General features: G+C 36.4%; 1 protein-coding gene across 10 annotated transcripts in view; it reads right to left on the bottom strand.

The window, feature by feature from the left end:
- The window catches only part of LOC150104358 (intermembrane lipid transfer protein VPS13A-like), a 2072875-nt gene that overhangs the window by 57723 nt on the left and 1991352 nt on the right, over positions 1 to 23800 (bottom strand). For all 10 annotated transcript variants that reach the window (XM_090396324.1, XM_090396319.1, XM_090396320.1 and 7 more), the window contains 2 exons: positions 21258 to 21381; positions 15253 to 15319 (listed from right to left, as the gene is read on the bottom strand). In XM_090396324.1, coding sequence (XP_090252450.1) covers positions 15253 to 15319; positions 21258 to 21381 — 191 coding nt within the window. The remainder of the gene's footprint in view (positions 1 to 15252; positions 15320 to 21257; positions 21382 to 23800) is intronic.

Genomic DNA, 23800 nt, shown 5'->3' on the forward strand with positions numbered 1-23800 from the left:
CTAAGTATTTAATGTATACAATAAAAAGAAAAAAAAGATCTTGATTACCACTGCAAAGGGTGCAGGAGGCAATCTTTCTCCTTTTGAGTACTGTAAGCTATTCACTTTTTTCCCTCCCCTTCCCTAAAAAAAAAAAAAAAATCACATGATTACTAAAATTGCAAAACAAGCTTATACCACACTTGACAATGGCTCTAGGACCAGCAATATAAGAATCTGATTTTTATGGAATAAGATGGAATTGATGAGACTAAATGAAATAAGATGGACAGATTTTTGGAGAACATTGCTCACTAAACAACAAAGTGCTATTGCTCTAATCTTGAAGCAAATATAAAGATGTCAAGAACTGGGAATCTTACTTAGTAAGAGAATAAAATAGTTTATTCTGTGGAGAGGTAACTGATATCTTTGAAATTATTAAAGTAAGTCTTTACACAGTTTTTGCCTTTAACATATTCATTGGAACTAAACCTGTCTTTTACAAACTTTCTTAGAATTTCTTTCCCCATTGAACCCAACTAAGTCTTTCACAAATTCCCATTATCACACCATTTCCTTTATAGTAAAAATGAAATCAATTAATCTCCTTTTTTTAAAAACCAAGCTGCGCTTCTATTAAATATTCCTCTATTTTATCCCTTATTCTTATTTTATTGCCATTATCCTTTCATAAATCACTGCACAGCGATTATTATCATCATCATCACAGGCAACCCCAAGGAGTCCTTAGACTCATCGAGGGAGGCCACGGTGTTACTCCTCTGTATTTACTTCTTGATGTAGACTGTATATAAAGTAGTTCTGTAGGTTGCATTTTTAATAACTTCACTTTTTATATAAGATAAGACGGTTAAAATTTTGTAGGATGATTTGGATAGACTGTTAGTCTGAGCAAAGGAGAATTGATGTCAGTTTAATGTGGCAAAATGTAAGGTTATGCATTTTGAGGTTCAAAAGATTACCAGCTCTGTACTACAGGAAATTGATGAAGCCAAAATGTTTGGGAGTTGAAGTTTTAGAGAGCACATAGTAAAAGTGCCTAAAGCAGCTCACTGGGACATGGACGTTATTATTCCTCTTTATGGAACTTTGATAAGACCCCAACTTGACTACTGTGTGCAGATCTGGTCACCTGGGTTTCTTGACAGGAAGAGGTGAAGATAATCCACATGTGAGTGACTAAGATGGTAGCAGGTCTATGGAAATGAACCTTAAGAGAACAGGTTGAAGATTTGTGGGTTACAGAAATTGGTTGACAGGCAGGAAAGGGACAATATGATTGAGACAAAAATTACTGTAGGGTTTTTACAATATACTAATGCAAGAAGCATTCAAAATAAGAGGGAAGAATTTTTACCATTAGGCAGTGCAATCTCATCAAAACGTTGTAGGAATTAGTGAAACTTAGCTGTCAGCAGAGGATGTGGTCACTGGAATTGAATGTGATGGGTACAGTATTTTCAGGGAGGATAGAGAAGATAGAACGGGAGGGGGGGAGAGTACTGTTGATGATAGCTATTGAGTTGCAGCCAAAGAAAGTAGTATCAACCAAATATACAGTTGGTTGCTGCTGCTATATTCCAGGGGGTACAGGGGGGGGGGGGTATTGAATTCATGCATCAGCAAATTAGTGCAGGGTTAGTGATTATTATGGAGAATTTTAATCATGGTGATATCAATTGGAAAGAGGAAATATCACGTGGCAAAAAGGAAATGGAATTCATCCATCTTCTACGAGATAATTACTTGAAACAGCACATAACTGAAGGAAACACGTGGTGTGAGAGTTGGACCTCATCATTGGTTCAGAGGATATATGAATAAGTAAGGTGTCTTCGTTACCTCCAATTGGTGAGAGCGATCATGTGGTATTGACTTGGGAGGTTGCAAAATTTGTGGATTTCTCTCTTAAGAAGGGGTATATAGGGAACTACAGGTTAGGCAATTATAACAAGCTTCGGAGTGAGCTTGCAGCTGTCCCATGGCAGAACTTATTGCAGGGGAAAGATGTTAGCAGTGCATGGGATAAAATCAGTGGGTAACTGAGGAAGGCAATATCAGAATGTGTCCCCATGGTCAGGAAGACGAACAAGGTAGACGTTAGATGGATGAGTAATAGTATCAAGCTTGATCTGCAAAAAAATAAAACGTTATGGAGAATTTACAAGGAGAAAGGCAATCAATACACCCATGAGCAATACAAGGCTCAAGCTAGGAAGGTTACCAGCATAGTAAGAAAAGTTAAATCAGATTATGAGAAGACCTTAGCCAAGGAGATCAAGGGTAATCCCAAAGAGTTCTTCCACTATGTAGCAAGTAAAAGGAAGAATGACTTTGGAAGGATAACTTTTATGGGTGCTGATGGTATTGAGGTGACCAATTCAGATGTAATAGTAGAATTACTGAGTGATCATTTTTCAAAAGTCTATCACCCAAGTGAGGATATCTCTGTACCTGTAGCAATAGCTAATGTGAGAATTGAAGTTAAGAAATCAGAGGTACTTAGTATATTGCAAAATTTAAATGCAAACACTGCTGTAGATTTAGATGGAATATCAGCTCAGGTGTTGCGTGAATGTGCAAAGAATTGTCAACACCTCTTACTTGGTTATTTAACTTAAGTTTGAACTCTGGTATGGTCTCTAGAGAGTGAAAAGAAGTTCCTTTGCATAAAGGTGGCTCTAAAACTGCGATAGCTAATTACAGACCAAATCACCATCTCGGGAGTATGGGTAAGTATTGGAAAAGTTGGTTAAAGACAAAATTCAAGAATGGGTGGATCAGGATATGATTTAACTTTTTATAATAGAATGACATCTGAGTTGAACACAGGAAATGGCTACATTGTAGTACTTCTGGATTTTGCTAAGGCTTTTGACAGGATAACCCATGGAATACTGTTGCGCAAATTGGAGCAGATGGGGATTGATACTAAACTGGTGATATGAATAGGAGAATGGCTCAGGTAGAGATACCAGAAGATGGTGTATGAAGAGCAGAGTCCAGGATGAGGCAGGTGAGTGGTGTGCCTCAGGACTCTGTGCTTGGGCCATCGTTGTTTAATTTGTACATAAATGATATAGGAAATGGCTTAAAGGGAGATATTCAGTTGTTTGCTGATGATGCAAAGTTGGGTAGTGCAATAAAAAATCCAGCTGATGTTGAAAGTTTGCAGTATGATTTAAATAAGCTTGCAAAAGGTAATGGATGTCAGTTCAATGTGGAAAAGTGTAAAGTTATGCATTTTGGGACAAAAAGATTACCAGCTGTGTACAACATTGATGGAACGTTGATGAGGCTAGGGACTTAGGGGTGTTGGTGAATAGGGAGATGAAGTTCAGGGGACTCGTTGCTAATGTGTCCAAGATTGCACATAGGATTACTTGGTAATTGAGGAATACACTAACATCCAGAGATAAAGAGGTTATTATTCCCCTTTATAAGGCGTTGATACTTCCACATTTGGATAGCCATGCTCAGGTCTGGTCACCTGGATCCTTTGGAGATGAGGAGATTGTGGAGATGGTTCAGAGGAGAGTGACTAAGTTGGTGAGTGATGTAAAAATGTTCCCTACATTGATATATTGAGAGCTTGTGGATTGCAGAGGTTGGTTGATAGGTGGAGAAGAGGGGATATGTTAGAAACATTTAAGTTACTAAAAGGTTTACCATTATTCATCATCATCAAATTCCTGACATGTACTTTCAAGGGGTATACAGGATATGATAGTACTACATGAAATATTTACATCATTATTATCTTCCTATCTACAATTTTCCTCCAAATGAATCTGTTACCTGTCATCCAACATTATCAGATCTTATATTTCAATCATCTAAAGCACTTTTTACCACATATCAATCCCTATACCGTGATACCTCGGCTAACGAAGATAAATTGTTCCGGAATCACATTCATTAGCCAAAACATGATTTCCCGTAGGTTTCTATAGAAAATCGTTTAATTCGTTCTGGATGCTGCCTACTATTTAAAGATAAGTTTTATAAAATAGTAAAAAGCGCACTATAAAAAGGCAAAAACTCACCAAAGGCTGAGATGAACAGTTACCCAATTAGATGAAGGAGAATGGAAAGTAGAATGAAAAACATTTTTTCAGAATGTTTTTAAAGTGATTCAGGCACTTGTGTTCAACCAAGGCACAAAGTCTGTTCATTTCAGCTTTGTTGGGATGCCACTTTGTAGCCAAAGACTGAAACTCTTCCCAGTAGGAAGTTCTGAAACTCTTCCCAGTGTCAGTACGGTGCACACGTAGCATGCACCGTACTGACACTGGTATGAGGTGTCTCACTTCTCGCTGTCTCGAACTTAAACAACCCAGTCGGGTTGGTGGGTCTCCCCTATGTGATATGGTCAGCTAATTTCTTTGTCACACACACACATACAGATGGAAAAGATAAGCTCCTGGAATGGCCCGACCGTTTATGTTAGCATGCGCATCCACTAAAACATTTGTTAGCCGAGTCCAAAAAAACAGCGAAAAAAAACTTCGTTAGCCGAAAAATTCATTAGCAGGGTCACTCATTAGCTGAGGTATCACTGTACTTGGTCTTCCTCTGGGTATTTTTCCTGCCAACTTGGCAGAGAACACTTGCTTTGCTAATCTTTCCTCTCACATTCTGGTGACAGTACCATTTAAGTGACAATACCACCTGAGATTAGCTCTGCTGACATATTCCTGGATTCTAATAATATCAAGTTCTTTCCTAATATCCTCGTTTTTAATATGATATTGCCATTGATGCCATCTGTTCATGCCCCTAATCTTTTGCAGGACTCTAAGGTCTCAAGTCTTTGGTCAAGTGTTTTACTTCTAACCCAGCTCTCAGATCCATAAGTAAAAATTGGTTTGAACACACTGTCTTGTATACAGCTAATTTAGTGTTTTGACTAATTTCTCTCTTATTCCATATAAATTCATTTATTCAGTTGACTTCCTACCATACCAGCTTTGTTGATTCTATTGTCTATTTCCATATTTAATTTAACATCTTCACTAAAACTCGTGCCTAAGTAGCTGAAATGTTTTACTTGTTCTATAGGTTCTCCATTCACAATGCAGTTGATATTTTCAATGCTTCTGCCTATTTTCATTGTCTTTGTCTTGTTATTGCTGACCTTCATACCATATCTATTATAGCTTTTTTTTGTTTTATTATGTGGCACCTCCAAGGAGTCCAAAGACTAATTCAGGGAGGGCACCCACTCCACAACTCTTCGTCTCCACTACTCTACCGCCTACCACCACTACCACTTACTAGTGGTGGTGGTAGGCAGTAGATGGCGTTGGTGCAGTTGCAGTTAGTTATAGTTGGTTGAGAGTTGTAGAGTAGGTGCCCTCCCTCGATGAGTCTTTGCACTCCCTGGAGGTGTTACATAATAATATCTATACAGTTATTCAATTTAGTCAGGGAATCATGCAGACTTGTAGCAGATTTATTTAGAAGTATAACATCATCTGCATAAAGCAAAGAGCTGACATTAACATTTCCAATTTTGATATCAGGTTTAATACCACTTTCTTTCATAATGTGATCCATATAGATAATGTACATCCTTGTCTCACACCAGATTTAACATTAAACCATCTTCCTGTACTTCCTTCAAGACAAAGAAAGACTAAATATTGCTTGATATAATGCCCCACTGACACCATACAATTGTAGCATTTTGAATAGCTTCTCTTTTGGCACTTTGTCATGTGCCTTTTCCTGATCTACAAAATTTAAATACAGGTCTTTGTTATATTCCCATGATTTCTCAACAATTTGTTGTAAAGTGAAAATCCTCACAGCCTTATTTGGCCTGAATAACTTCCACAATCCTTCTCAACCGTTTCTCAAGTATACTTGAATAAATCTTACCAGGAACACACAGTAGATAAATACCTCTGTAATTCTTACATTCAATTTCCCTTTTTATATTTTCCCAATCATCTGGAAATCGACCCTCTGTCCAGGCCTTCTGAACTATGCAGTGCTGCCACTGTAAGACATTTATACCTCCGTACTTGAGCATTTCTGGTCAAATATAATCTCCACCAGCTGCCATTCCACATTTCAGGCTTTTGATGACTTTTTCTACTTCAAGAATGGATAGGAATTCCTGATTGCATGCCTCTTGCATGTTTTTTTATCACTGTGCTCTCACTGATTATCTCATTTAGCAATTTTTTGAATTACTCCATACATCAAGGATATCTTTTTTTTTCCAGTTTTCTTGTCACCTTTATCATCTCTAACTCCTTTTACAGCACTCTTTCCTCCATTTCTGAGCTTCTTCAACAACCTCCAGAACATCTTGCCACTTTTGTGATATTAATTTTCTATGTCTTACCATGAATTTTGTTTAGCCAGGTTTATAGTGTTTAGTTTTCTTATGCTTGTCTCTGTATTCTCTAAGAGCACAAGCTGACTTATTTGGAAGGAACTTTTGATATGCTTTCTGCTTTTGCATTCACTGGCTCTTTAACTTCCTATGTTCACCATGGAGTTCTGATTTCATGTCTATCCTTGCAGGCAACCTCACCACATGCCTCTCTGGCTGAATCAATCAATGTTTTCTTCAGGGCTTGCCAGTGAATCTCCACGGTTTGGTTCCTGTTCTCAAAGTCTTTCATTTTTTCTTCAATAATGTTTGTGTATTTTAGTCTACAGTTCACATCAAGAGCTGCTGAACTTTTATTTGCTTTAAAACTTTCTTACATATTCTTCTTTTCAATATGAAATTCAATTTTATCCTGCTGAAGACTAAATTGTGATCACTTCCAATTTCAAATCCTCTGTACACTCCAGTGTTCTGGAACAGGGAGAAGACATCACTATCAACAATAACATAGTCAATGAGACTTTTCTTATTCCTTCCTTCCTTCTCTCCATGTGAATTTGTGCACACTTTTATGTTGGAACATTGTGTCAGTAATAACCAGTCCATGTCCTGAGCAGAAATCCATCAGGTATTTGCTATTATTATTAGCTTTGCTCTTTTCTCCAATTTCCCCCAAATATTTTTGTATGTCTGACATTCATTTTCTGCTATTTAGATCCCCAACAAGGACCAATTTTTCATTGTATCAGTTGCTTTCTATAAAGTCTCAAAAAATTCCTCCACTTCTATTTTAGTAGAACCTTCTGTGGGACCATAGGCACAAATAAGTCTCATTTTCCAGTTCCCCATTCTGATATTTGCACTTATCACTCTACTTGAAATTGTCTACCATTCAAGCAGATTATCCTCATATTTAGTGTTGAATACTATGGCTATTCTCTCTTTTCCTTGATTGTCATTGCCTGAATATAACATTTTCTATTTATTGCTCAGAAAGATCTCACCAGTTTTGTCTTTTTGGTTTCAGTCACTCCTATTATGTAGATCTGGTACTTATCCGATTAATCAGCTAGCTCTATTTCTTTGCCATTCAGGCTTCTTATGTTGATAGTACCAATGTTTAACTCTGATGATGTTGAGTTGGGGGTGTGTTTTAGGATTTGTTGCAGTAGCTGACTTTTCGCTGTTCGCCCTGCCGAAAACAATGGGGACATTGTTTAACTGGACGACACTCCATCTGACATGAAATTCTGTTATGTTGTTTTTATTGGGTTGTTTATATTATTGGTTGGTCGGCTAAATCCCAAATTGCCACCCATCCTCATTCGTTCAATATCCAGGTAGATACCTAACAGGGTGCACCATGAGAAGGTGAGGATTGGACATTAGGTCAGAAGCTCTTGTCAGTTCTTTGCATTCCTTTAAAGGCTATGTGGATTCTCCTCTCAGTTATACAGCTTTGACCCTTAACCACCCCTTGCATTTTACACCTATCTTATTCAGCCTTTTGACATTCAGATGTTGTTATGACATCAAAGAAATATAACATGCTGTTATATTTCTTTCTTTTCTACTTATTCCTTCATTCTGTGCTATAGCTCCAAGCTGTTTCTTAAACTTGTTATAATCGCTAGCCTTTTATTTCCACATACATCCTTTCCTCACAGTAGACATCATATAGCTAGTATGTATGTAGCGGCTAGTATATGTAGGCTTGTGGTAAACAGTGAAGGACAGACTGCCTGAAGGAAGACGTGTGACCAGTGCATCTAGGATAGGAAGTGGTAGTTGTTTCCATAATTATTATTAACATTCAATCTCCATGGAGTCAGAGATTCATTTTGAGAGGTACATCTATTGTCCACAATGGTCATCCAACCATGCTTTAAACTGATTCAGTGTGCCTACATTCACAACTCACTCAGGCAATGTATTCCACTCACCAACTACTCTCCATATAAAAAACCTCCTCCTCACTCCTCTGCTCATACCATTCTGATCACTGTGTGACCATGAAGGAAAAAATAGAACTATCTTTTCTGGAGTTTTTTACCAAGGCCACCTATACGTAGCAGTCCTCTAGCAGCTGAAAAAGTAATATGATTGGGATATTTAAACCTTGGCAAAAGAGTACTAGTTTTCAGTGACACTGGGAGATCTTTTCTATATTTGTCTAAGAATGAGCACATAAGGTGTCATAATTGTCTTATATCTTGAATGCATTTTAAAAAATGTAAATTATTTTAAAACTAGTTTTCATATAAATTTTTGTTTTCTATCTCAAATATTACACAATCTTTTGTTTGCAGAACAATGAGAAGTAGCAAGGACAAGGTCCTGGAAGCTGTGAATGGAAGTGAGCAAGAGAGAGTGCAAAGTCCCTTTTTTGCATGGATAGCGGCTAGACCATGATATTAAGTCTAATCTTTAAAGGTACCTGTTGGATTCTGATTATGTAGAAATTAGAATAAATGTTATTTGATTCAGAATCCAACATGATTTTCCGTCACAAGAACTATATTTGTAAATATTATTTAATGTAAATAACATAAATTATAATTGATATCATATAACTGCTTTAATTATTTAATCAAAAGAAAGTGTTAATGATAAAGAGGTTCTGTATTAAATATTATTAAGCTATTTTATTTATTGTTATGTCAATATTGTAAGAACTTATATTTGTAATTTAACTACGCATTTATTGAAAAGCAAATATTCTAATTATTCCTGTTTTGTGAAAGCTCAATGTTATGTAATAACTCAATGTAGTTGTATAGCCTAATGTAACATTCGCAAGAATGTTTACGTTTATCGGTTGTCATAGAGACGTGTGAAATAAACAAGCGCGAGTGAAGGAGAGCGTGGGCGAAATAAGAAGAGAAAATATATACGTAGTTATGGAGTCGGAACGGAATTTTGGAACTAAAAGGTAGCAAGGAGATAAACTAGAGAAGTAGAAGTAAATAAAAGGTTCTTAAGGGTAGGAGCTGAGTGGATATTTTTTTTATAAGTGAGCAAGGACGAAACGAGCTTTATAGTTAGCTGAAAGTATAATCAGCAGTAATAATGAAAAGGAAATTAATACTACAATCGGATAAAATAAAAAGCTGGATGTTTAAGGAAGAATTCTGAATGAATCCGGCTATTCTAGAATTGTGGCTTATTTCCGATTTGCCCTAAAAAGAACCTCACGGTGTTTAATTAGTTTATGAGTGGTAACAACGATAGTGGAAGTACCCTGTAATTGAAGTCTAGAATTCTGAAGTGCGTTTGATAGTGCTTTAAGTATAACCGTGGATAAGTCTTGTAGATGTGTTTTTATTAAGTAAGATAAATAAGTTCCAAAGGTTTGCTCACAACGTATTTGATGTATTAGGAACTATTTCCGGTAAGGACTATCTTAGTGTATTATTTCAATGCTTGAAGAATTGAGTGTTAATTATGCTACACTTAACCTAACCTCAACTGTGGAAACTCTTCGTGATTGAGAGTTGAAGTTAAGAATTGTTAGAGAGATATTTTCAACTATTAGTGCCTGCGATATTTTGAACTTATAGCATGACTGAGAAGTGTGTGAAAACTGATTAGATAGGAAGTTCTATTATATTTATATATGTGTAGGAACTTTGTAACTCAGAAGCTGAGAAAGTGTGTGTGAAGGCTTGGAAGGTTAAACTAATGTGATTGACTTGGCTTAATGTTTGACTTGTTTTTATTGTTTAAATTAGAAGTAGAATTTATGTATGTGTTATATAGCTTATATTAAATGTTTGTTTTTGTTAATCAAAAGTTGTATTTTGCCTGAATCTCTTTTACTGCACCATTCATAAAATATTCAAACCAAAGCGGGTAAATTAAGTAAGTCAAATATACTCGGCCAGTATATATATTAAGGAGAAATAGTTGAGGGTTGATTTTTCTTCAATTCTTGAACTAATTCAGATATAGAGTGGCGCAGTCTTTAAATATAAATTTTCTCTATATTTGAATTAGAAACCAACTAGGAACTATTTTTAGGTTAAGAACATCGTAGTAAATAACATGTCGGATCCAAGGTACAGATTAAGACGAAGTAGGATCCAACAGTACCTCTGGCATAATTAAAATTAATAACTTAACATGTATATAACCAACAGTAAAAAACTTTAATGAATTAAAGGTACAAATATTTCATACTAAAAATATCAGTACATCATCAGTGTAGAACAAACAGTTAAAGGAATGGAATGCAAAGTACAGAACAGTCGATGGATTACCAATTAAAATTGTTGCCGCGTGCCAGAATATTACTATTAATAAATTAATATTAAATAATTCTTAAAAACTATTTCATTGATGGTTACATAAGATAAGAATCTCCCAAACTTTTGGAAGAGAGAGAGAGACAGTCATTTTGATTCAAATTCGGCCGATGTAAAAGAGCTTTGCAACTTTCTTTGAAAAGGCATTCATATTTAAACTTGTCATCAGTGAGAAGACAAGCTTTATCTCACTGGATATTATGTTTAATGTGAATATGTATATTGTGCTAGACCAGCCTTATGAGGTTTCATGTCTTCAATATAATACTGATGTTCCTTCATTCTTTTTTTTCCACAGAACAGCCTGTTTGTCCAAAGTATGTTAAATTACATTCACATGGTATCTGGTAAATACCAGATACCAAAAACATCTTTGATTTTTAACTTCATTAACTTACACGTTCATTAACTGCCCATACTGGACGTTCCAGATCATTCATCAAAAATTCAACACAGTTTCTTGAACAAATCAAGGATGTTCAAATCAAAGAGTCTAACTTGTTAGTCAGTTTTGATATTGTTTCCCTCTTTACCAATATTCTGTTAGCGGACACTGCCAACTTACTATATGATGATTAACCTCTGGATATTGCAAAGATTTTTGAATTTGTTCTTTTATCAGGATATTTCAACTGGAAAAACAAGATCTACAAACAAGTTGAAGCCCTCTGTCTCCACCATTGGCAAACTATTTTTTTGAACCATCTGGAAGACACCTTGTTCTCATCCCTCTCTTTGGTTTTGTTATGTCGATGATGTCTTTGCTATTTGGCCACATGCTGAAGAGGAACTTACCACATTCCTACAACAGATAAATAGCCTTCACCCACGCATTCCATTCACCATGGAAAAAGAAAAGGCTAGTAGTTTACCAATGTTGGACATCCTCCTTACACGTATGTCCTTTGGTACTTTATCAACAGGTGTCTATCGAAAACCTACTTTTACTGGCAGATGCATTCATCAAAAGTTTGCTCATCCTCTCAAAAAATTGGTGTTATCAAATCTTTAATTAATAGAGCACATAAAGTGTGCTCCTCCCCCTTAAGCTTACAACAAGAACTTTTCACTAGAAAAAAGTTAATAGAATCTAATGGTTACAACCCTAATCAAATCCAGGAGATAATTGACTCCTATGTTCCAACACCTCAGGATTCTTCAACAGACTGCAGAGTTCCAATCCCTTATATTTCAGGCATCCTAGAACCTATTGGTAGAATTTTGAAGTATCATCATCTTATTTCCACATATTTTCCTATCAACAAAATTTCTTGTTGCCATTTACAAAAGACAAACTGGCACCTCTATCATTAGTTTACCAGATATTGTGTGAATGTAATTAAACATACTTTGGACAAACAGGCCGTTCTGTGGAAAAAAGAATGAAGGAATATCAGTATTATATCGAATACATGAAACCTCATAAGTCTTGTCTAGCACAACATAGTATTGACACTAAACATAATATCCAGGGGATAAAGCTTGTCTTCTCCACAGATGCAAGTTGAAATATGAACGCCTTTTCAAAGAAAGTTGCGAAGCCCATCACCCGAATTTGAATCGAAATGACTGTCTTTCTCTCTCTCTCTCTCCCAAAAGTTTGGGAGATTCTTATCTTATGTAACCATCAGTGAAATAATTTATTGTACAATGAAACCTGTGGAGAATTCATGACTAAACAAACAAACTTATTACTGTGGTTATTACGTGTGTTTCTTTAGTCATCAATGAAATAGTTTTTAAGAATTATTTAATAATATTTTATTAAAAGTAATTTTCTGGCACGCAGCAACAATTTTAATTGGTAACCCACTGACTGTTCTGTACTTTGCATTCCATTCCTTTAACTGTTTGTTCTACACTGATTATGTACTGTTACTTTCAGTATGAAATATTTGTACCTTTAATTCATTAAAGTTTATTACTGTTGGTTATATATGTGTTAAGTTATTAATAGACCATGATATGCATATTCTGATAGGCTGGTGTAAGTACTAACTGTGAACGAGTTTAATTATTATTATATGGGCACCTCCATGGAGTTCGAAGACTCATCGTGGGAGACCCAATCTATCCACACAATCTATCATACCTCTCTTTGAATCTATTAACAGACAAAGCACTCACACCTGACTGAGGCAATACATTCCAGTCGTTCACAACTCTCCAAGCAAAAAATATAGTCGTCACATCGCTGCTGACCACACCTTTATTCAACTTCCAGGGATGGCCCCTTGTTTTTGGTCCCTCTAGCCAAGTGCTGAAACATTTCCCCTGCATCAATCCTATAAAACCCTTTAAGCAACTTGAACGTTTCTATCATATCCTCTCTTTTTCTCCTATCGACCAACTTCTGCAATCCACATACCTTCAATCTATCCTCATTGGGAACATTCCACAGGCCACTCACCATCTTGGTCACTCGCCTCTGAATCCTCTCTACCACTTCCTCATCCCCAAGGGACCAGACTTGAGCACAGTAATCCAGATGTGGTCATATCAAGGCCTTATAAAGAGGAATTACAATTTCCATATCTCTACTTGTGAATGTGGTCTTCACTAGCCAAGTAATCTTATGTGCTATCTTAGCAACCTTTATATCTTCTAAACTTTTAACTCTCTGTCTACCATCACCCCTAAATCTCTAGCTTTAACTATTTCCTGGATTTTTGTGTATTACATCTATTTTTCTGTATTACAGTGTCATCAATGTAATACACGACTTGTAATCTATTTAACCCAAAATGCATAGCTTTACATTTCTCAACATTAAACTGACACTCATTAATTTTAGCCCAAACTGACAGCCTATTTAAATCATCCTGCAAGCTGTCCACATTGCCTTGGATATAACTTGCACTTTTTTCCTCAAAATTAAAGTTTAAAATATTGCAGTGCAAGATATATGTGTGGATTTTTTTCCTGAAAAACTTTAGTTTTTCAGGAAAAAAACTAAATTGGTACTTACAATTAAATCCTCAGTATCATTATAATATATAATTGCTCACATTATTTATAAAATGAATGCATTTAAATTTTAATTATTAACGTTATTTACACAATCGGCCATCCACCTTCACGCAATATATTTCAATCTTTAGCGACTACTTTACAAGATTTGAGATACATTATGAACAATCCTTCTTAACGATCCTAATGAGAAGCGAAAGAGGAGTGTGAAATGGATAGCAGTGTTAGGCCAGTAGAGATAGCGCAGCTTTAAAGACATGCAGTATGATTATTAACAAAAGATAGCATTACTCAATGACAAATGTAAGCTGAAGATTGTTGAATTGATATGCTGATCCTCTTCAACTGAATTACAAAATATCTGAAAATACTATAACAACATTCACTGTCTATTTCTTAAAATTTTAAGCTATTTTTGTGTGTGAGGTATATGTGAAAGTTTATAATTTATTTTTTCGTAAAGTAAAATCAGAGCTGCAAGATATATGCGAGGGTGAGTTATATTCGAGTAAATATGGTAACTATTACTCTACCTAATTTTGCATCATCAGCAAACAACTGAATATTTCCTTTCAGGTTATTTCCTATATCATTTATGTACAAAACAAACAACAATTGTCCCAGCACTGAACCTTGTGGTACACCGTTAGTCACCTGTTTTTGCCTCAATTCTGTCTCTCCATATACCACGTTTTGATATCTGTCCAGCAGCCATCCTCTTATCCACTTAAGTAGTGTCATATCCATCCCCAAATTTTTCTAATTTGCGTTCCAGTGTTCCATGTGGTATTCTGTCAAATTCCTTTGCAAAATCATCATGTAGCCATTTCCTTTATCAAACTGAGCTGTTACTCAAAAAAAAGTTAGTAAATTACTAAGGAGTGGTATGATAGACTTTGGGTTATCTAAGCCTCCTATGATGAGTCTTGATATCATGTTCAATTAATATTGAACAATATTAATGAGTTCTGAATATGCAAGAATTGCTTTCCTCTGGCATTTAAGTTACTAGGGGTACAGAACATGTGTGCATCTTGAGAACACCCTTGAGAGAAATTTGCAGTAGGTACTGGCATCTAAAATTTTGCACAGGAATATTATTTGATATGCACTGTAAGTGAACAAAATTTGAAATGAGGTTCCTTCATGAGATGTTGAAGGTTCTCTAGAAGCTTTAGAATCCTTATCTTAAAATGCATTATTCAATTTCTCTCTAACCTCCCTAAAATCCAGGTTTCAATATCATCTTCAAATAACAAAATTTCAGATCTGCAAGTATAAAATAAACCATAAGGTTTAGTAAGCTTACTTATTTTTTTCAGTACGTTAAATATTTTATATCATTCTTTCTCATGCTGTGTAAATTAACAATTACAAAAATAACCATGAGTTAGTTTTGAAATGAGATTCTTGAATAATCCTACCTGAGCCTGAATAGACTTGTTTAACACTGCATGACACACTACGTCTGTGTTGTCATTTTTATGAACCACAATTAGCAAATAAAATTTAATTTTTATAGTACTGTGCCCACAATTTCCTAAGTTGTAATTGAACATTAAATTACATTAAATTAAACTATATTTAAAATTTATTCCAAATAAAACCACATGAATAAAGTATATTTACCATGATGGGATTTATGAATCTTGGAAGTCTTAATCTGACAACTACATCCTCTCCCATTTCTGCTGCTCTGTTGAGGAAAGCATAGTTCAGTTTGTATAGTGACATATAAAAGTACATATTTTTATCATGAAAATGAACTTGAGCTGATAAAATATTAATTAAAAATTTATGGTTGCTTGACATTTATATCAATACAGGTAATCCCTATTTTACACAAGGTTCAAAGAAACTGCGTAAAGCAAATTTCTGCATTAAAAGTGGATACTGGTTTTTACACATTGACTGATTTTATTGATAGATTAATTTCTCATTTTCTCATATTAATGCAGTGTACAGATATCGTGAAACAAATAATTTTTATTCAAAACACAAAGAAATAATCTTATTTTGAATGAAAATTGTAATTGTGGGTAACGTGCTGTGCACATGGGACATGTGCACAAGTGTGTAGCAATGTATAGACACTGGCTTAACATGTATTCACTGGCAGGACAGGAAAAAAGAATGGAATATTTTAATGTACTGCTCATTTAACATCTCCATTATATCCCTCTTCAGACTATTACTTTCAGAGCAGTGTTAAGCTGGATGAAGTGAAAAAAAAAAAAGGGGATATTTTATTTATTTTTATCTGACTTGAACCCACACACAAAAGGTTGCTAGATCTATAGCATATGAGAGTGCCATGTGTGGGCAAGGCAAGAGAGTATGAGAAAAGGAGGAATCTATTCCTTTTTTTTTTTTGAACAGCTGAATGTTGTATTCTATGGAAAAAGCAGAGTGGGTGCAGCTCTTCTAAAGAACAGAAGTAGTAGACAGAATGAAAGAGGCCAGAGAAGTTGGTTCTACAAGTTTGCAGCTGGACTTTAAATGGATGTTGCTTAACGGCAGCTCTTGTTCTTATGATTTTGGAGGAAAGTGGGTGAATGACAAGGGCCAATTCAGCAGATCATTGTCTGTGAAAACATCTCTTAGGCATAAAGTGTAAACTGAACATCTATGGCAGAGAAATTAAGTGGATCTGTGAGAGGGAAATCATTTATTAACTGGAATGCTCTCTTCTGGATAGCATAGAGTAATCTTAGAGGATTTTGGTGCACTACTCCCAAATATCTTAGCAATATTCTATGGTTAGGTTGATTTGGAATTTGTATGTTAGCAGCTGTAAAGGTGTGAAGTACATTCAATGGACAAAACATTAGAGATAGGTGTGATGGGAAGTTGACATTGGCATTCCCCATGTAGAGTGAAACGTACCCAAACTGAATGTAGATGGTAAATAGGCAGACATCGGCGCTTCTCAACAGTGTATCACAATCGATGAACATGGGTATATGTGGAGATCTTAGCGACTTTGAACCTGGACATATTTTTGGCACAAGACAGATGGGTCATTCTATCGCCCAAGTGATAACATTCCTAGAGTTCTCGAGGGCAACTGTATCAAGGGTCTACTGTGATTATACCATCAACAGATGTACCAGCAAGCAAGTGGTAGCCGACCACAAGGCATTGATGACTGGATCAATGTAGGCTGTTCAAGCTTGTACAAACTGACCACAGGGCAACAGCTGCACAAATCACATGCAGTTTCAATGTTAGAGATCCATAGCATCAGCAAGTGAATGGCACAGCATACCCTGCACACCATGGGCTACGGGAGCCGATGCCCTAATCGTATACCAATATTAAGAGTTTGTCATTGGGCATTGTGCCTCACTGAGTGTCAGGACCTTTGAAGAGTGGAGCAGAGTTGTGTGGTCTGATGAATCCAGTTATTCGTTGTACCAAGCTGATGGGAAGGTGTGGCATCGACAGCATGAGACCATGTTCCATCATGCCAGGTCAGCTTTGTTCAAGGAGGTGGTGGCTCTGTGATGGTTTGGGAAGCCTTCTCATGTAGCACAATTAGTTCCCTTAGTGTGTCTGGAGAGGCCCTTAAATGCTGCAAGCCACCAGATGTGTTTAGGCTGATCACCTACACACTTTCATGGCCTTAGCACATCCTGCGGCCGATGGTCTGTCTCAGCAGGATGTCGCTCCACCTGGATGCAACCACCCAGGTATGGTTCAATGAACACTCATCTGAGTTTGGAACCATCCAGTGGATTGAATTTCTCTGGGATGCTGTAGAGCAAGATGTTAGATCCATGTATTTAGGACCGAAGTCTAAGGTGCAGTTGTAGAGAATGCTGAAATAGGCATGGCTGGAATTACATCTGGTGGAGTCAGTGCCTCAGACAGTACAGGCTGTTATTCGCACTAGAGGAGGACCAACATGCTATTAGGTAAGTATCTCTAATGTGTTGTCCATTGAGTGTATGTCATGAGCAGAAAAGTACAGTCTTTTTTTTTTGTGGCTGCAGAAGCAATGGTTGAGATGTGTTTGCATCAGAAAAAGATGGAGGTGTAGGTCAGTCCAAGAATGGAAATCTGCTCAAGTTTGGATATCAAAGTATCAATGAAAGTTAGGGAAAGGAATACAAGTTCTTTTTTTTTTTGTGAAAGATGAGACAGGACTGAGTTTTGATGGCAACGAAGTCTATAAAATAGTTCTTGCAATGTGAAATATAACTAGAAGATTGGAGTTCAGAACATTGATTGCTGTGGGGAATGGGTTGTTATTTAACTTCACTCCATTCCTCCTTTTCATTTAACAAGGGTTGTTAAATGAAAAGGAGGAATGGAGTGAAGCTATGGATAGCATTCGAAGTCTGTGAGAATAGGTCATTATATATATATAGGAGGAAGAGAGCAAGTGAAAGTACAGGATCCTGAGGTACTTCTGCATTGTGGGGAAATCTGAGTAGAAGGAACCATCCACCATGACTCATAATGAGGAAGTTTGAATCCAGTTGCAGAGGATGGCAGGTTATAGAATGGCAATTTGTTAAGTAGATCCATCTATGCCAAACCTGTTTAAATTCTTTTGAAATGTCTGGAGTGGCCATGTGAGTTTCTCAAAGTTTTACCACGGCGTGAGTTCAGAGGTGAATGGTGTAGGCTAGACGATTGACAAAGGATGGATTGAGAGTGGCAGAATCCATATTGTTCATCAGTGATTAGTTGGTAGGTCTCCAGGTGGTGCAGAAGTTGGCTGTTGATGATGTAGTTTTTGAGAAAACAGAGGTGAGAGCAACTGGATAGTAGATTGTTGGCTATCTTTTATCACTTTTCTTTGAAATGGATTAGATGTGTGGGCCCTTTCCATGCTGTAGAGTAGATGCCATTTGAACAGAAAATGTCGAAGAGGTGTTACCTTAGGACCAGATGCCTTGTTTGTGTAGATGTTATTAAGGGTTCTATGGATTTCTTTCAGGCGGTAGGTTATTCGAGACATGGGATGAGCAATTCTTGATAGTGTGTGTGTGTGTGTGAGGGGGCTTTGCTCTGGTTATCAGTGTGGAAATTGGAAGAGAAGAGTGATGCCAGTAAGTTGGCTTTGACATTGGGTGAGAAGACTATGATAACATTTGGATGTGAAATGGTGGAAACATGAGTTGACAAAAGTTGTGCCAAATGGTTCTGGCAAGGGACCACTAAACTCAACTGCCATTTGGACAGCAGACAAGTTTACAGTTTATCCTTTCAAAATCTGATTTGGATTTATTGATGGATCTTTTACAAGTGTTGCAAGCTGTGATGTAGGTGGGGTGAGCAGCTGGCAATTTGGTCTTCTTAAGCTTCTTGTGGTATGCTGAGTTGTTGTTTTTTTTTATTGTACTGCACTAGCACACTTTTTTTTGAATAACAGGACTCATATGGTGGCCAGGGATTTTGGTTGAAGACCTCCATTTCTGTGAGGATGATTTCTGATTTTGGTCTGAGCAGGTGTTTGGATCAGGAGAGTTGAAGAAGTAGTTGGGCCATGTAAAGGAGGAAGAGAAGACATCCCAATCTTGTAGTGCCAAAGGATACAAGACAGAACTGTTGGGTAAGATAGTCCCATTGCTAATGAGACTTTTTTGAGGTTGTGGTCTGAGTTAACAAGAGGAAAATTAACATCCACGGTATATGTGGAAAGGGAGCTTGTTAAGAAGTAATTGAGTGTGTTGGCAGATTGGAGTGGGGTTATCAGTTTATCTTTCTAAAGAAAAACCTCAATATCCTTGATATTATGGCAGAATCCACAACAGTTCAGCTTATGCATTTGTCAAATGATTTTAGATAGTATAGATGGCCAGTGTCCACCTTTCTCTGGAAAATGTTTAATACATCATGTGTTAGGATCAGTTGCTGTGTTTAATTTTTATTCAGTGGGTACAGAAATATAAATTTTTCTGTATTCGACAGTAGTGTCTAGCAATATTTCTCTCAGTGATGTTCTTTGCCATGATTTTTTTACAAGTGGATTCTCATTTACTGCCACATGTTGGTGGTTTAGATGTACAGTATTTCAAGTAAGAATGGTATTCCTGGTGGGAACTAAGTGATCATTCCTAGTATGATTATTCTCCTCCTGACTGTTGCTCCTTGATTTTTCACTACAGAGCAGATCTTTTCATTTGGTACAGCAAGAGGATCCCACTTCAATACTGCTCCTTCAGAGTAGTTCACATTTCTGTGGAGGACGACTATGATTATATTCCCCTGGGAGATGTTGCATGGAGGGAGATATTCAAATTGTTTGCTGTTATTTCTACACGAATGTCTCCTGAATGGAGTTTCTTGGCTGATTTTGGAGATCCTTTCAAACTCTTTTGGATGAATAATAATAATATTTTTCTGAATGGATATCCTTAAGTTGAGGTATTTCTGGTGAAGTATGTTTACTGCTGCCTCTGATGATATATCTGATGACATATTTTGCTTCTTTATTTTTATATTATTTTCTTTCAGTTGATGTTACAGTGGTTTCTGGACATGGTTGGGGCTTGTTGAGGGCCTCCAATAAACTTGAGAATGAAAAATTACCCATTCTCATTGAGAGTTTGTTTCAGTGCCAGAACTCTCCGCCTTCCATAGACACTCACTTCCAGCAGGTAGTAAATCTGATCAGTAAATCGAGTGATTCTCTATTTACTACATGTCACCTTCTGGTAAAATGTCACCATTTTACTCACAGGAGAATTTATGGTATTATGATGGGGCACAAAGCTCTAGGCTTGTGGATCTTAGGTGGCCTGAGTTTCAGTTGGCTAACTTGTAATGATATCTAATAAACTTAGTTTTATTTATACTGTAGGGTACATTACTAGATGCAATCTCACCAAGAAGCAATATCTCTAAGGGAGAAAAAGCTGCCTTTAAAAATTTAAAATTAAATTAAAACAGAGTGAAAGCAAAGGCAGTATCATGGTGATTCTGAATACAGATGATTATAAGAATACATTGCCAACTGAAACTAGTCCAAACACCAAGACTATATAGACAAGCCTGGAGCACCTGTTGTGCCCTATTGTGAATGTCATAAAGTTGTTTAACCTATATATTGGCTGATCACTTGGCATCCAAACTCCACAAACATATTGGCAAGACATCGTCTTACATATAAAAAATATATAAAAAAAAACACTGTAGAACAACTGATTAGTGAGTTTCAATGTGCCATCCCTTTTTTAAAGAAATGTTCTAGTACATTGTCTACTGGAAATGTTCTAGTACATTGTCCACACATGAAAAGTCACAAGACCTATTAGCACATTAGTGTTGTGTGCGGAAAAGAGGAATAGAAGAAAGGAGGAATCTGTTCATATTTTGCCTTCTATTCATCTGATGTCTTCTAAATATTAGCCACAGAACTGCAGACTTTTCTAGGATTTTGCTTTGTTGCTTTAGCCAATCTTCTTTCATATACTAATTTCTCATTCTTCTTTATATTTGCTACTTTATTTTATGTTACTCATCCAGCTAATGCTCATCAGCTGGATAAGTAACATAAAAAAGTAACATAACTCTATGCCATCCTATTCCTCTGCAGCTCTACTGCAATCGTATGTTTCTTTTCACTATATAATGAATATATTTTGAGTTTAAAGGACTACTGTATACAGTTGAATACATACCTTCGAATTCCATCAAAGGCCATGCTAACCATGTCAAGTACTCCACTTGCAGGTTTAGTAATTAAGCCCATCAGCCCTTTACCCATTCCTTTAAAAAAGCCTTCTATTCCTTCTTGCTGGGCTCCTAAAATAATAAAATGCCTGTTGAAAATACTAAAAGTCTGAACTAGAATAATGTCTGGTAGCTTCATTGAGAGTAAAGAAAATAGTATAAAAATAATATAAATACAATTAAGATTGATATATAATATCTGAAAATAAAGTGAAAAATTCTTAAGTAATAAACTGTAGAAAGTTTAATTCTTGTGTTACAAATGTTGTTTAATGTCATCTATTTCATAGCAGTGCTTCATGTGGCATACAGATAAGTATCTGTATTATATTAAATTAGTAATATATAATTAATACTGGTAGTATTTTCCTTGCTTTATACTGTGTAGTTGAGTCTGTGAAATTTAATATGCAATATAGTTTAACAAGCATTTTACATGGTACTGATGCAAATGACACCTTATTCACTGAGTTTAACATGAGGGATTTCATGTGATGTAGTATTTGTTCAATGTGGTCATTATCAAGAGTGAATGGTTAACGCTGTGAGAGTGGAGAGAGGGTATGTCAGAAATGTTTCATGTGAGAGGGTGAGAAATGAGAGTTGTATCAAAACTGGGAGAATGTATTGGAAGAGTGAGAAACATTGGATAAAATATGAATGAGAAATGGCTGAAGGTAATGTGGATGATGAGATAACAGTGTGCTTACATGGAGTCCTTTGGAGGACAAAATGCAAGCTTCAGTGACTAGAGAGAAATGATTTTCATATGGCACATCAGGAAGGAGAATGAATGAATGAAAAGTTAATAAGAAAAGAATGAAACAGTGAGAAACTGTGAGTAAGAACAAGATATCATATGGAGGTCTGATAAAAAGTGTATTTAATGAGAAAGTAACAGAAGCATGTTTTTCAGGTGTGAAGATAAATAATATCAGTGAAGCTGTCAGTTTCAATAACATCATATCTTCATGTCTGGAGCTGGGGAAAAAGTGAAAGAACTGGTTGTTTTCACTGACACAAATGATTTGAAAGGTGAGAAATATGCAGTGAGAGAAATGAAAAAGTTGTTAACAGAATTAAAAAGGAGAGTGAGAAAGTAAAGACTGTGAGTATGCTGCCTTGGTATGATAGGACTGGATTGAAGGGTCAGTTACTAATGAGACATTGAGAAGATTGTGCAGGACAAATGGTGAGAAGTTTATAGATATACATCTATAAACTGCAGTATGTAGTTTGGAGTATAATTTCATGGATAAAAGGACTTATGTAAGCCTGATGGTTTGCATTTTGAATGGTTTTTGAATTAATGTTTGGAGTGAGTATTGTTCATTGAGAGATTGGAAGTGCAAAATTAGAGAAAGTAGAAGCACAGTAGAGGGTTGCGGTGAAAGAAGATGCAGTCAAGTGTGGATTCAGCCACCCACCAAACAAAATGTATGTGTTTAGGGAAATGATTATGCAATGCCAAATGCAGTGTCAGAGGTTTAAAATCTGAATTGATTGGTAATGACATTACACAAGAGTAATTGTGGTTCATGAGGATTTTGAAATGCATGTACACGAATGCCAGAACTTCTCATTTCTCTCACTGCATATTTCTCACCTTTCAAATCATTTGTGTCTGTGAAAATAACCAGTTCTTTCACTTTTTCTATAGAAATAAAAGTCAGGAGGATTTAAGGTTTTGAGGAAGAAGGGTCATTTCAGGCTGTATAGTGTAACATAGAGGTTAGTAGGACAAAATATTGTTTGCTGCTATTGACCCAAAACAAGTGGAATGTGAATGAAAATATAAAAGTAGAGAGTATAGTAGGTTTGAAACATAGTGAAGTTTTCAAAGATGGTGTTGATTGGAAAGATAAATGTTGAGCAAGAGTATGTAGCTTGCAGAGAGAGACGTGCTGAAAGAAGCGAAATGTACAAAGAATCAGATGAGAAGTGTGACAGAAGAGATTAGGCGAATGCAAAGCAAATGAGATTAGAATGAGATGGGGATGGAATGATAGAAAGGGAGAGAATAGGAGAACCTGTGAAAGAGAGGGTATAAGAGAAAGGTGAGACAGTGCAGAAACCAGGGGTGGAGAGATGACAGGATGGCAGGTAAGTGGTGGAACAAAGAAGAAAGTGTTAGAGGGGAGAGAGTGAGGGATGCAGGTGAGCAAGGAAGAAACAGTAAGGCAATTAAGCGAGGTGAAAGGGTGAAAAGGTGATGAGATGATTATGATGGTGGGCAAGAACAACTCGAGAGGTAGTTTGAATTGAGTGGCAAGAGATCCGAGATTCATGCTGGACATTGTATGGAAGAAGACTGAGAGAGAGAGAGAGAGAAATAGTGAGTGTGTTGCCCAGGTATGATAATGCTGAGCTGCAAAGAAGAGCATCAGTAATGAATGGTATAATAGCCAGAATGTATTGAAAGAGAGGCTTGGATTATGTGGATGCTTGGAGGGCATTTGAGGAGAGAAAGGAACTATATGTGAGAGATGGC

Source organism: Typopeltis vanoorti, chromosome 8, assembly GCF_054136105.1.
Source record: "Typopeltis vanoorti isolate ZY-2024b chromosome 8, IOZ_Tvanoo_1.0, whole genome shotgun sequence".
Taxonomy (NCBI): domain Eukaryota; kingdom Metazoa; phylum Arthropoda; class Arachnida; order Uropygi; family Thelyphonidae; genus Typopeltis; species Typopeltis vanoorti.